General features: G+C 34.8%; 1 protein-coding gene across 1 annotated transcript in view; it reads left to right on the forward strand.

Moving 5' to 3' along the window:
- The window catches only part of LOC117340086 (dynactin subunit 1-like), a 48537-nt gene that overhangs the window by 5129 nt on the left and 27706 nt on the right, over window positions 1–15702 (forward strand). The window contains 15 exon segments of the mRNA XM_033901875.1: window positions 624–818; window positions 2470–2541; window positions 3267–3374; window positions 4781–4956; window positions 6277–6436; window positions 7493–7597; window positions 8209–8310; window positions 9403–9492; window positions 10055–10171; window positions 11562–11661; window positions 12552–12637; window positions 12928–13055; window positions 14306–14420; window positions 14868–14921; window positions 15389–15520. Coding sequence (XP_033757766.1) covers window positions 624–818; window positions 2470–2541; window positions 3267–3374; window positions 4781–4956; window positions 6277–6436; window positions 7493–7597; window positions 8209–8310; window positions 9403–9492; window positions 10055–10171; window positions 11562–11661; window positions 12552–12637; window positions 12928–13055; window positions 14306–14420; window positions 14868–14921; window positions 15389–15520 — 1740 coding nt within the window.

Below are 15702 nucleotides of genomic sequence, written 5' to 3' on the forward strand. Positions count from 1 at the left end.
ATGTGACATCATTGTACTGTTACCGTGACGTCATTATATTGTTGACGTGACGAAATACAGTTGTTGAAAATATGCAAAGAGCATGTGTAGCTTGTCTTTTCCCTAGGGTGAGATAAGAAAATCTCACCCCCGTAAAACTGCGGATATCCCTGTCAAGGGTAAAAGAATCTGTCACAAATCTGGTTAACAAGTTGTATATTTACTAATGATGATAATAAGATGCTGATAATTTGCATGATGGAAGTTGTTTGGTATCAAGTGCAAATGCTGTACTGTCAAATAGGAAAATAAATTTGTACAGTTCGCTGTATTTTAGTCAAAGTAGGAAAAGAATTGGTATAAGCTTTTAGCTTGTTTTTCAATCCTATATATATATATATATATATATGATTTGTATTGTAATGTTTGTACTTGAATGTTAATAAAAATATTGTTAAAACAAAAAAGTGGGGGGGGGGGGGGGGGCATACTTGTGTCACTAGCAACACGTAATCTCTGACAAATATTTTCATATAAGATAAAGAAGAAAGATTGTTTTGTTAGAAGGAATTTATCATCAGTGAAAAGCCAACTTCAGAATCTATCTAAACTTTTATTTCACGCTGAGTTTTCATTGTTTCCAGCCGACTACACCAGCAGACGTAAGCATGACCTCCCTGGACGACAAAATGACTAACTTACAACAGTCACAGGAGATTGAGGGACTCACTGCTGAAATTAAAGACCTCAATGAAAAACTGGAAACCCTGAAAATAAAACGCGGTGAAGACAAAAGCAAATTGAAGGAGTTTGAGAGAGCCAAGCTACAGATGCAGCAGGTGATTTAGACAAAATAGCAAAATGTTTCTGGCCAAATTAAGAAGCTGTGGAAGGAAACTGAATAAGATGCTCTCAATGTTTAACTATGCAAAATTATATGGTATTTATTAGCTCACCTGCCCAAAGGGCAAGTGAGCTTATGCCATGGTGCGGCGTCCGTCGTCCGTCCGGCCGTCCGGCGTCAACTTTTTCATTCAAACAACTTCTTCTCAATAACCAAGAGGCCCAGGGACTTGATATTGGGCCTGTAGCATGCTGGGGTGAAGGGCTACATAGTTTTTTCAAATAAATGACCTTGACCTTTATTCAAGGTCACATGGGTCAAATAGGCTATAATCTTCAAACGACTTCTTCTCAATAACCAAGAGGCCCAGGGACTTGGTATTGGGTCTGTAGCATGCTTGGGTGAAGGGCTCCAAGGTGTGTTCAAATAAATGACCTTGGCCTTCATTCAAGGTCACATGGGTAAAATAGGCTATAATCTTCAAACGACTTCTTCTCAATAACAAGGAGGCCCAGGGACTTGGTATTGGGTCTGTAGCATGCTAGGGTAAAGGGCTACAAAGTTTGTTCAAATAAATGACCTTCATTCAAGGCCACTAAAGGTCACATTGTTCAAATAGGCTATAATCTTCAATTGACTTCTCCTTAATAACCAAGAGGCCCAGGGACTTGATATTGGGCCTGTAGCATGCTGGGGTGAAGGGCTACATAGTTTTTTCAAATAAATGACCTTGACCTTCATTCAAGGTCACATGGGTCAAATAGGCTATAATCTTCAAACGACTTCTTCTCAATAACCAAGAGGCCCAGGGACTTGGTATTGGGTCTGTAGCATGCTTGGGTGAAGGGCTCCAAGGTGTGTTCAAATAGATGACCTTGGCCTTCATTCAAGGTCACATGGGTAAAATAGGCTATAATCTTCAAACGACTTCTTCTCAATAACAAGGATGCCCAGGGACTTGGTATTGGGTCTGTAGCATGCTAGGGTAAAGGGCTACAAAGTTTGTTCAAATAAATGACCTTCATTCAAGGCCACTAAAGGTCACATTGTTCAAATAGGCTATAATCTTCAATTGACTTCTCCTTAATAACCAAGAGGCCCAGGGACATGATATTAGGCTTTAGCATGCTGGGGTGAAGGGCTACTAATTTTGTTCAAATAAATGACCTTGGCCTACATTCAAGGTCACAGGGGTGAAATCGGCTTAATTCTGTTAACAATAATTTTGCGATAGCCAAGAGCCTCCGAGACCTGATATTAGGCCAATAAAATGCTGGAATGAAGGACTAGAAAATTTATTAATATGAATAAATCTAGCTTACTATGATATTTTAATAAAGAGGTAATCAGCATAGTATCTGTAGAAATGACCTCAATCAACTTCAAAGTTGCTGTAGAGCCAGGTGAGCGATACAGGCCCATTGGGCCTCTTGTTTATTATATAAATATATGTTTAAAAATAAATCACATTAAAAATATATTCAAGTTATTAACTTTCATATATTTTTATGTTATTTTTATTGCCTTTTAATCTAATCTACTGTGCACAAGCTGGATAAAACATTGTTATAAATAAGATGATGTTGAAAAATGGAGACTAATAGGTTTTGCTTGTCTAACATGTTATTAATTCTTTTTGCTTTCAGTTACAAGAGTACAAGAGTAAAATACAGGAGACTAACAAGGAACTTCAGCAGCAGTTATCTAATGCTAAAAGGGTAAATATACATACTATTAGGGTCATAGCCTTGTGGGTAGTGCTAATGCTAAAAGGATAAATATACATAGGTACATAGCCTTGTGGGTAGTGCTAATGCTAAAAGGGTAAATATACATAGGTACATAGCCTTGTGGGTAGTGCTAATGCTAAAAGGATAAATATACATACTATAAGGGTCATAGCCTTGTGGGTAGTGATAGTGCTAAAGGGGTAAAATAACTAGGGTCATAGCCTTGTGGGTAGTGCTAATGCTAAAAAGGTAAAATACCTTGGTACATAACTTTGTAAGAAGTGCTTATATGCTAAGAGGGTAAAATATCTAGGTACATAGCATTGTTGATAGCGCTGATACTATGAGGGAAAATGTACCGAGGGATGTGATCTTCTTGGTGAATATCACTAAGATTTGTGTGTAACAAGTAGCAAAGTTACTACTGATTTTGTAAATGTATGCTTTCTTGATTGTAACTCATCTGATGGATTTAAGGATTTAATTTGTAAAATAAAAAGTACATGTTTCTGTTATTTTTTGTGCAAAAGTTCTTAAGATAAGAAAGCTTTGTGATATTCGAATATGTGAAAATATACTCTTTATTTGATTTAAGCATTCAAAGAAATATGAAATCGAAGATGTTTTTGTTTCACAAAAGTCAAACACTGGCTAATTTACTGTCCTAATTAAACTTGTTTCGTAAATAAAATTTGGTTATTTTGTTGTAACAGGAAGCACGAGACATCCAGGATGCGTATGACCAGTACAAGGACGAAATGTCTGATCTAGCTGAATCCATGGAACTGGCCACACTTGATAAAGAGATGGCAGAGGAAAAGGTTGGTGTCTTACAGAATTACAAAAAATAGTCAAAATGTTTCTTTAGAATAATTATCACCTGTATGTGAGAAAATGTTGATGACAACCAGACTTTGCTAAATAAAGTAGCTCCTCATTTCAAGGTATAATTATTGATTTGAAAAGTGTTTCTGTCGATATTCTATAAAATCAGCTGTTGTGCCGATCATGTTTTTACACCGAGTCAGTTTTAAGGATCTGATTGACTTTGTATATTACATGTCGATCGTTTAGAGGAACAAGGATGTATCTCCAACATGGAGTGCTTAGAAGTAAAGGGCCGTATCTCAAATTTATTAATTTTTTGAGTTTGATAAATTACAATTCCGACTAAGCTTTTCTTATAGAATATGTACTTGATATGAATGGAAATTGTCTAGTTCTTTTAAATCTCATAGTATTTTAACAGAATTAGACCATTTCAATTGATATGATGTACAAATTCTATAAGAAAATCTCACTCGTATTTGTAACTAATTAAAATCTAAAAATTGATAAATTTGAGATACGGCCCTTTTCTTCTAAGCCCTCCATGTTGGAGATACGTCCTTGTTCCTCTAAACAATCGATGTATATTTGATGCCCATAAGGGCCTCATTGGCTTAGCTAATGGCTTAGAAGAGCACAACACCAACACAACCTCAGATGAAGTGTGTGGTTTGATACCCACACATTACGTTCTTTTGGGAAGCTAAAATTATGGACCACCCTGAGTTGTCGTGGTTGTGTCCTTTTAGCTAAATTGAAGTTGAGAAATTAACTTGTCAAGGGATATTTGTATTTGGAGAGAGACTTTGACAGAGTTTAAAATTGGAACATCATTTTAGGTAGAAGTGAACCAATTTCTATTCAGTGACTTGACAATTATGTCAACTTCAGAGTGAGTCTCTGAAATATAACTGGACCAATTTTTTCCTAGGATTTGATGATTGTGAACACCTCAGACCAAGGTTCTGAGTTAGAACTGGACCAGTTGGTGATTGTATATACTTTATTTAGAGTAAATCTGAGTAAGAAATGGACCAATTTCTATGTGGTGATCATGTAAACTTCAGACCCTGGCTCTGATTAGACACTTTATCACTAGCCCTCCACCTCTGGGTTGCGAGTTCGAAACCCCTGTGGGGCAGTTGCCTGGTACTGACTGTAGGCCGGTGGTTTTTCTCCGGGTACTCCGGCTTACCTCCATCTCCAAAACCTGACACATCCTTAAATGACCCTGGCTGTTTATAAAATTACGTTAAACAAAATAAAAATAAAAAACTCTTGATTAAATTGGGACCAATTCTGTGTAGTAATTTGGTGACTGTACTTTATATTAAATATATAATATATAATATATAATATTTTATATTTAATATTTTATATTTAATATTTTATATTTTAGAGTGAATCTCTACAACAAGAACTGGACAACCTGAAGGAGAAGAACGAAGAATTATCTCTGGATCTGGAGATTCTGAGAAGCGAGATCAGTGAGAAAGGCACAGAGGGTCTGGCCTCTAGCTACCAGGTCAAACAGTTGGAGCAGCAGAACGAACGTCTCAAGGATGCATTAGTCAAGTTAGTTACTTCCAAAGTTTATGTGTTGTAATAATTTTCTGGGCTCAGCCTCCAGGGCCCAGTTGTTCAAAAGGTGATTAAAGCTAATCACATTTTAACAACATTTATCAAATCCTGATATAATAATTTCTGGTAGAACTTACTTGACAAAACTTTATAAAATTCTGTAATTCTTAATTCTCTTCCAACTGGCATAATTTAAAGATGATATACTCACAGGTTTTGCAACAAATGAGAAATGAAATTTTCTCTAATTAAGAGATTAAACTAATCACCTTTTGAACAACTGGGCCCAGGGCAGACTTGAGGGATTAGGCTAATAAGAGTTTAACAACAATTTCAAAATCCTGATAAAATCATTTCTGGTAGAATTCACTTGGTAAAATTTTATGAAGCTATAACACTCGTCAGTTTCTTCTTAACTGCCCATTTTAAGGAAATATATATACACAGATTTTGAAGTAAAGGAGAAATGTTAATTTCACTAATCAATTGATTAAGCTAATCACCTTTTGAACAACTGGACCCTGTTCATTAAGATAATCAGCAGATGTTACCTATAAAATCTGACATTTGGTCACTTTAATATTACACCATGTTCATAAATGCTGAGAAAACTACAGTATGAGCTTGCAAACCTGTTGCTGAAGTTTGAAATATTCATCAGGGATAATTTTTTTAGTGACATCATTGTCAGTATGCAAGTCTGTGTTGGACCGTATGTAGGTAATGTTATGAAAGCAAATTGATTATTACAGCTTTCACTTAATCACCATAATTGTCAATGTTGATTTTGTGAACAAATTTAAATGAACTTTGATAATATTTCAATCATATCGCAAAGATTTTTTTCCTAGTTTAATCACAAGCTTGTCCCATTTAACACACAATAACAGCTCTATTGCTTATAGCAGGTACCAACAATTTGTTTATCTTTAAGTTTAAATCCAAGGGAGATAACAATGGCTTTAATGAAATGTACCTTTATCCCTTAAGTCTAGGGGCCGCGGTGGCCGAGTGGTTAAGGTGTTCCGAACTTTATCACTAGCCCTCCACCTCTGGGTTGCGAGTTCGAAACCTACGTGGGGCAGTTGCTTGGTACTGGCCATAGGTCGGTGGTTTTTCTCCAGGTACTCCGGCTTTCATCCACCTCAAAAACCTGGCACGTCCTTAAATGACCCTGGCTGATAATAGAATGTTAAACAAACCAAACCAAACCCTTAAGTATGCCTGATCCTTGTTTAACTGCATAACAGAAATAATTGGTTCAATTATTTATTAAATTTTGTATGATTCAGAATTGGTTTATAATTCGTACAGGATGCGAGATCTGTCGTCAAGTGATAAGCAGGAAGCAATGAAAAACCAGAAGTTGAATGAGAAGTTGACCAACGACATAACGGCTCTGAAACGGGACAAAGAGAAACTTCAGCACGATGTCACGGATCTACAGACCCAGGTCATAGAACTGAAGGAACAGGTGTGTTGTAGGAGTTCACAGAGCTCAAAAAATGATAAAGATTACAACGTAGAACTCGCAGAAGATACAGAAGATGGCAATAGAACTTCCAATAGGAATGGGATACAGTGATGAAAATAAGAGGATTTTTTTTTCTTTTCTAATAAGACAAAAATCATTTTGTCTAAGAACCCACAGATCAGGTTCAGGAGAATGCAGTCATCATCTTCATAGACTTGATTTACGGGTTATTGGGTGGCACAGTTGTAACACACTTGACTTTCACATAGTTGGCTGGGGTTAGATTTCTCGATCAGGTGCGAAAAGATAGGGGGGGGGGGGGGGGTCACCGGCCCAACCACATGGGGTTTTCCCTTGGTATTCTGGTTTCCTCCTGCAGTAAGACCCCCTCACCTGCTTCCATCTGGGACAATAAGAGTGATATTAAGTTGATATAACTTATTTCGAAATTGTTAATTAAAATTTGCGTTAACATAGTCACAAATCAAATGTATACCGGTAAGAACCACCATTTCATTAAATCTAATTACGAAAAAACATTTGTTAAATCTTCAAATAGCTTTTTGTTATGAAACATATTTGTTATCAGATCTAGGAGCATAGTATATTAACTATTATTATTTTATTGGTATGAATTCAAAACTTCGGTTAATTTGAATGATATTCAGAATTCAATTAACCAAATAATGTCATATGTACTAGATTTTAACACATTAATTTGAATGATATTCGGAATTCAATTTACCAAATAATGTCATATGTACTAGATTTCAACACATTAATTTGAATGATATTTGGAATTCAATTAACAAAATAATGTCATATGTACTAGATTTCAACACATTAATTTGAATGATATTGGGAATTCAATTAACAAAATAATGTCATATGTACTAGATTTCAACACATTAATTTGAATGATATTCGGAATTCAATTTACCAAATAATGTCATATGTACTAGATTTCAACACATTAATTTGAATGATATTCGGAATTCAATTAACCAAATAATGTCATATGTACTAGATTTTAACACAGAAGTATCCTATATGTAGGTGGATGCTGCTCTGGGTGCAGAGGAGATGGTGGAATCTTTGGCAGAGAAAAATCTTCATTTGGAGGAAGTGATACACGAACTGGAGGAAGAGAAATCAGATTTGGTACGAAGCACTCTTATTTTTAAATGCTGTGTACATGTTCAGCATCTATAATTATTAGTTGGGGCAAAGAAAAAACAAAAACCGTGATCTTCTTTTGAATTGAGATGAAATATGTCTTTATATTATTTCATGATATATTTAAAGTGGCTATCACGGAATCTACACTGAAACAGGATTAGTAAGTAAAGGAAAAAATGTACAATTCTAATACAATGATGTGTTTTATCAGTGAGCATTTCCCCCAGCAACATCTACTGTAAAGGAACATATTTTAGTGGTAATCTTTTTTTAGCATTTTTTTTTCGTGCTGGAAGCATTCTGCTAAATTATTATTGCACTTACTCTGATTATAGTTTATCTACATTGGTTTCGATGACAATCATTGGTGTTCTAATCCATCATTCCGCTTATCTGTTTCAATTTGGTTTTGCCCTAAAATTTTAATGCATCAAATTTAGTACATTCTCAAGTATTGCTACTGTGTTTTGTCTTCAGCATGTTAGAAACAAATTTAAGTGTATATTCAAGTTCACTTAAATATTTTGAGTTCGACACAAAAGGAGTCCTTATTTAGTCTGCTAATATTCATAATTAAATTGTGCATATTCCAGGAAGCCCTTCACGAGATGAATGAAGAGCTACAGGAAAATACTAGAGAGTCAGAGCTGGAGTTACGTGAAGAACTAGATCTGGCCAACGGACGAGCTACTGAGGTAAACACAACAATCGGTTAAAGTCACAAAATTAACAAACGGATATATTTTCATTATTCAGTAAACTTCTTCAAAAAGAATCCCTTTTAATGGTCATGTCAATGTATGACGGATTGATGCTTACAAAAAATCCTATTCTATGTACCGTTTGTTAACTCAGCATAGTAAACCGAGAAACTGTTACAGTCTAGGTGAGAAATATCCCCAGTTGTAAATTTTGAGGTGATTATACCTCTTATATTCTTGTGGAAAACTTGGTCAAGACAACTCCTACAACTCCTATATAGCTATCAACTGATTTCATTTGAAATACACAGGAATTTTAGGGACTCATAATGTGTACATATGCATGAAGGCTTTTCCCCACAAATTTAGGTTGCCGTGGTAACTAAAAACAGGCTTTTGTTGGAAAATCTTCACCAGAGGGGCGGGGATATGAGTTGGCCCTCTGGACGACAGTTCTAGTTTTTAGGGGTTATAAGAGGTTAGATCAACATTAGTTAAAATGCTACACCTCTTTTATCTGTATGATAATGTTATTTAGATTATAAAATCCAATATGTAAGCAGGAACGAATCCCAGGTCCATGTGAGTGCCAACAAGCGTGATTGATATAAGTTCATACATAGAGGATATCTAACAGTGTCTTCAGTAATACCAAATATGTTTCACGAGTGAAAAATATCAAAATATTAGCCACACGAGTGAAATATATTTGGTATTACTGAAGATACTGTTAGATATTCTGTTTATTACATTTTTTATCAACGAAAAACCTACCCTGTATGCTAACTAGGCCTACAGTGAAAGTTTGTAAACAAAAAATGTAGTTCCCCCTGTCCAGGTGCTGACATATATGTCAGGCTTTCTGATTGGTCAATTATTTTGGTATTTTCTAATCATTAATTTGATTGCATGGTCAAATCAGCAAAAGTGATATTTTTCACTAGTGAAAATATGATATTCTTCACTAGTGAAAAATATCACTTTTATAGAATGAATAATTTTTGATATTTCACTGGTAAAAATGTAATAAAACTTGTTTTTCAATTGTTGTAAAATAAATAAAATCGACATTTTTACATTAAACAGGTACAGAGAAAGCTGGATGCCACTCAGGAGACTATAGCCGATTATGAAGCGACTATTTCAAAGTTCCGAGAGCTTGTATCGAGTCTACAGGTTTGTCAGAAGTTCAACATGATTACCACCAAATGCTGCTAAAACCTGTCTAATACATCATTTTCTTCATTAGCATTGATGCTTACTCACTGCACCTTTGTCTTAAGACATTTTCAATTTTTTTCGAACTTAACAATTGTTTTTGTGATTGGAAAATAAAATATTTTCATGGGCACAATATATATATTGCACAAGTTTCTAATATGATTTTAAATACTATATTAGCATTTCCTGGAAATAAATTTCAATATTTTTTAATGTGTTTCTTTTCAGTTGATAGGTAATACTACTGTAGTACTGTAAACGTACATTTTTTGGAAGCAATTTTATTTTAGAGCTCTTTGCTCATGAAGCACTTTGCTAAATTATGATTACGCTAATCATATTATCTTTGTGTTTTTCCTACAGAAAATATGACAATGCACTAATTCTTTGTTGTGCTAATTCGTTATAATTTGGAAATGCTTGAAAATTAGAGTGCACTAAAATTAGTATTATTACAGTATTTTACAACATTTTAAGCTAGACTTGTTGTTCAGTGACGAAGATATCTTGTTATCAGGATACCATCAGGGACATGAGGAGCCGTCAGGTGGAATCGGAGCAAAAGACAGAAACGCCAACCATGGAAGTGTTTGATTTTAAAGCAAAGTTCGCCGAGTCCAAGGCTTACGCTAAGGTAATCATGCTAGCTTTCCGTTCATGTTAAACTACAGAATATCAGTATTTTCTGTCATTTATGAAGATTTTGGAGTTTTATGGTTTTTTTTTGCTCTGATTTCTTACAAGAACACTCAAGTGTCGTAAGTGTCGTAAATAACTAAATTTTAGTGGAGAATTATTTTCATGTTTCTGTTTTAAAAAGATTAATACGCAAAGGTTTATTTGGAAAATAATAAAATAGATGTATTTTAAAGCTTGTTTTACTGCTTATAAACACAAAATAATTTATTCTACCATTAAAATATCTTTGTAATGTTTTAAGGTGAAAATACAGATATCAGGCAATTTCTGAATTACAATATTTATAATAATATATAATAATTCTGTAGTTATTATGTGTAAAACATAAAAGACAATTTAATTAGACATCTAGATATGGCTATGTGCATATGGTTAAAGTAACATGTTTCTCTCCTTACTGAAGGAAGTTGGAAATGTGGTATGTTTTATTTTATCTTGATTTGTCCGAAGTTCATTTTAAAGCGAAATAATTGTCCTCCTGTTGGTGTAATGTTTCCTTAGCCCTGCTATCTACAGGAATGGCATATAGTAGTGTTACTTCTACTGGGAATCAGTTCTCATACAATTAATTATAGTTCATATCTCCATGCTTGCACAAAGAAGAGGAATTTAGCTCCTAATAATTAGAACTGGATAAAATATACCAGTGATTGTCGATCAAATCTTTCTTACAACTTAACTTACCTTGGAGGTTGGCAGTCATCACTACAGATTTATTTTCTTTACAGATTTTCCTCAATATTTTTAATGGATGGGTTTCAATATTTTTCTCCGTTGGTAGTCAGATCATATTCTCTTCCTTTTCTTATCGGGCTTTTCCCCTAGTAACATCCAGCAACCCTTCCCTCTCTCCCATTATACAGACACTACTATGGTGGTAGTCATCTGTATTGAAACAATATCTGTGGAAAATTAATGATGTTAAGTTATTTAATTTTTGATTTTCTGTTAAAGTTTCTCTTAGTATTAATACTTCTTTTTGTATTAATACAGTTTAAAATTATAAAAAAACCCCAAAGAAATAAGTCGTTGTCTACTGTAAACGTGGAAATTTACGCGAGAGGAAATTTACGCTAATTACGCGGATCCCTTTTGATCGCAACCATTTCCCCCACGTGTATTATTTTGATATTAATTTCAGTATACTGGAACTTCAAATGATGGTGAGTCTATCGCGAAAATTACCCCCACGCGTATAGTTTACGTATCGAAAACGCGAAATTAACCAGCCTCGAAAACAACCACGTTTACAGTATAATATAAAAAGTTATATCTTGCATGTCGGTGTGGATTTTTTGTGTAAACGCCACATTTGCCTCTTACAGACGATTGATATGGAGCTGAGGAAGCTAGAGGTCCAACAGGCGAATTACCAGGTGTCACTACTGCAGTCCTTCATGCCGAACTCCTTCAGCAACAGGGGAGGTAATCTATCAGGCTGTCACTAACTCAAAATTTTGTAACATCAGAGACATTCATGGCATTTTGTGGTGTAACAAAACTTTTTGATGGATGATCTGTTGATAGAAATATCCTTTTTTCAATTGTCTGTTTGAATCCATAAATGCTATTTTTGTCCCTGTGTAAAAGCTGTTTACGTACAATGTTTCTATGAGTTCTTTATAATGCTAATTTTCTGTCATACATTCTGGAATTTCTCAGTATTCAGTCGAAGACTTGTAACTATCTCAATGTTGAATCCTGTAATTTTGCCAATGTTCATTAATAAAGTTTTTCAAAATCTACTCTCAGCCTCAAAAAGGCTTAAATGTTACTTTCAGCCTTGAAAAGCTTTAAAATTTACTTTTGGCCTTGAAAAGCCTTAAAATTTACTTTTGGTCTTGAAAAGCCTTAAATTTTATTTTCGGCCTTGAAAAGCCTTAAAATTTCCTTTTGGCCTCAAAAAGCCTTAGAATTTACATTCAGTTTTGAACAGGTTTGAATCCCCACCCCTGTCTTGAAAAGTCATGGAATATGACATTGTTGTGTCATGTATGTAATTGTCCAGACATTTATGGAAAATTTGCTTTCAATCCAAATTGAACGAGTGACATTTTGTTTGAATTTATGATTTGTTATTTTATTGGTGACCATAGAGACACAGTAAATTACACTTTGTGTTTCAGATATAAAACAAGAAAATAGACAATTCTGAAATCATGCAAGGAAAATTTAATCATTTGGCATTTCAAAAATGTCTTTTATTCTGTGTGAAATAAATTATTAAGACTGTGAAAAGGCCTTGATCCGAAATGGTTTTAAATTTTGATAATGTCTCTATGTATCCTGTTAAATATTTCTGGTTACTCCTCCAGGTGACCAGGATGCCGTCGGTGTGCTGCTCATGATTCCTCGGATCATCAGTAAATGTGACCTGTTGGCCTCACAGGTCAAGGACAAGGTGAATCAGCAGGAACATTCTAGTTTAGACTTTTGTTTAATTTTACTTTTCAATAATTGAAAAAGAGATTTGTACAGAAAAATTGCTCATGTAATTTTCTGCTGATGTTTATGGCATTTTCATGTTAAGTCGAAAAAATAATCTGTGAAAAAACTTTCAAACAGGTAGTGTTTAGTTTTAATTCAACATGCAAAGAAAATTAAATCATTTAAATACATGGTTATAAGTTATTGTCAAATTGTTCAAAGTTTTATCATTCAGTTTACTTTTAAAATGAAAATATATTTCAGTTTGAGATGGTGGAGAATATAAATCGAGAGACTGTGCTGAAGAGCCACAAGGCCCAGCAGTGTAGCTATGCCCTACAGATGGTACTGATGCTGAATACCCTCATCACTATCATGAAGCAGTATGAATAGTAAGTGTCGGTCACTCTCTGGTCAGTATAAATAGTAAGAGTTGGTCATTCTCTGGTCAGTGTGATTAGGATGTGTCGGTCATTCTCTGGTCAGTATGAATAGTAAGTGTTGGTCACTCTCTGGTCAGTATGAATAGTAAGTGTTGGTCACTCTCTTGTCAGTATGAAGAGTAAGTGTCGGTCACTCTCTGGTCAGTATGAATAGTAAGTGTCGGTCATTCTCTGGTCAGTATGAAGAGTAAGTGTCGGTCATTCTCTGGTCAGTATGAATAGTAAGTGTCGGTCACTCTGGTCAGTATGAATAGTAAGTGTCGGTCACTCTGGTCAGTATAATAGTAAGTGTCGGTCATTCTCTGGTCAGTATGAATAGTAAGTGTCGGTCACTCTGGTCAGTATGAATAGTAAGTGTCGGTCACTCTCTGGTCAGTATGAATAGTAAGTGTTGGTCATTCTCTGGTCAGTATGAATAGTAAGTGTCGGTCATTCTCTGGTCAGTATGAATAGTAACTCAGTCATTCTCTGGTCAGTATAAATAGTAGGTGTTGGTCATTCTCTGGGCAGTATGAATAGTAAGTGTTGGTCACTCTCTGGTCAGTATGAATAGTAAGTGTCGGTCACTCTCTGGTCAGTATGAATAGTAAGTGTCGGTCACTCTCTGGTCAGTATGAATAGTAAGTGTCGGTCATTCTCTGGTCAGTATGAAGAGTTAGTGTCGGTCATTCTCTGGTCAGTATGAATAGTAAGTGTCGGTCACTCTCTGGTCAGTATGAAGAGTTAGTGTCGGTCACTCTCTGGTCAGTATGAATAGTAAGTGTCGGTCACTCTGGTCAGTATAATAGTAAGTGTCGGTCATTCTCTGGTCAGTATGAATAGTAAGTGTCGGTCACTCTGGTCAGTATGAATAGTAAGTGTCGGTCACTCTCTGGTCAGTATGAATAGTAAGTGTTGGTTATTCTCTGGCCAGTATGAATAGTAATTTTCGGTCATTTTTTGGTCCGTATTATTTGATTAGTTCGGTGTAGTATGAATTCTGTCATACTCTGGCCACTATGTCATGTTTTGGGCAGTATTCTTTGGCCAGTTCGAATTATGTTTGTTCAACTAGCAAATCTTTGTTCATTTTCATTACCAATGTCGCCATGACAGGTAAAAGATGAAATATTAATTGCTGAAGATTGTAAAAGGGAGCTGTGTAGATACAGTTATTTATTTCCTTGCTGACATTAATATATTTTATATGTATTCTCCAGTGCTATGAGGACTTGCAGTGTAGAGCTGTTCCTGAAGATCGGGACGTTGTTACCGGAGATGAATGCCCATGAGAAGTCGGTCGACTACTTTATAGAGCTGTTGAGGAAAGATCAGGTAAGAGAAGAATTTTGTGTTAAATGGTCTTCAATGTCTGCCCTCAGATATTTGTTAATTTTAATAATTAAGACAATATTATTGTTTATTATCATTATTGAGCAATAAGCAGAATAATAGGAGATTAATGTGGAGATTCAAAGTTAGCTCTAAAACAAATTAGGTAAAAAATTTAAAAAATTACATCAGTATCAAAACTAGTAGCAAAAATTTTTCGTACCTGGTGTTAAATGGTCTTCCTTGTCTGCCCTCAATTATATGGAAATATTAATTATTAAGACAATTATTATATAATAAATTATTGAGCAATGAGCAGAATTAACAGATCCCATTAAAAATGTACATAAAAACTGATATTTTAGATAAAAAAAATTGTTCAATTATATATAAGAATGTTAATTTTGTATTTTGCTTTGTTGTCACTACAATTGATGGTGTTTGTTTCAGCTTGACGAGAATATCTCTTTAGATCTTCTGGAGAAATCGATCAGCTATTTCCAAGTGAGTCAAATAATATCTGGCTTACTTTCCTTCCCGTACTGGTCAAGATAATGACTTATTAATGAAGCTAAAAGATCGAGTAGTAAATTTTATTTATTTATACAGTTTTAACAGGTGGGCTCCTGGAAATGTGTGGGCTACCTTTCCCGTGAGAGAAATTTGAACTGAAAGTGTAGCAATATAATCATTCATTTTTGGGAATAACAAATATTTTTCTAAACGTTTATGTCAATAGAATTGTTTGAAATTGAATTTTTGCAATGACTTATTCATGAAGATTTGAGTTTACTGAAAGAAATTGGTTATGTCTAAGAATGAAGAAGGCAAAAAAATAATACTGAAAGAAATTGGTTATCATGTCTAAGATTTAAGAAGAAGACAAAAGAAAAATACTGAAATAGTGGGAAGACAAATTTGATGATAAAATTCTAAAAGAATGTTGTACATTATTATTGTCATTATTTCAGCAACTACACGCCGTACACTTGGTAACTGAGAAGGTTGACTGTACGTCTCTGATGGCTAATGAGACCAAACTTGTCCTAAGTGCTTGTGACTGTATCAGTACTGACATTGCTCGCCTAAAAGTCCTACTTCAGGTAAATATACCATACATTTATACAGAACTTGTCCTCAGTGACTGTGTCAGTACTGACATTGCTCGCCTAAAAGTCCTACTACAGGTGATATACTGTACATTTATACCGAACATGTCCTCAGTGCTTTTGACTGTACAGTATCAGTACCGACATTGCTCGCCTAAAAATCCCACTACAGGTGA

This window comes from Pecten maximus, chromosome 12 (assembly GCF_902652985.1).
Source record: "Pecten maximus chromosome 12, xPecMax1.1, whole genome shotgun sequence".
Classification (NCBI taxonomy): Eukaryota; Metazoa; Mollusca; class Bivalvia; order Pectinida; family Pectinidae; genus Pecten; species Pecten maximus.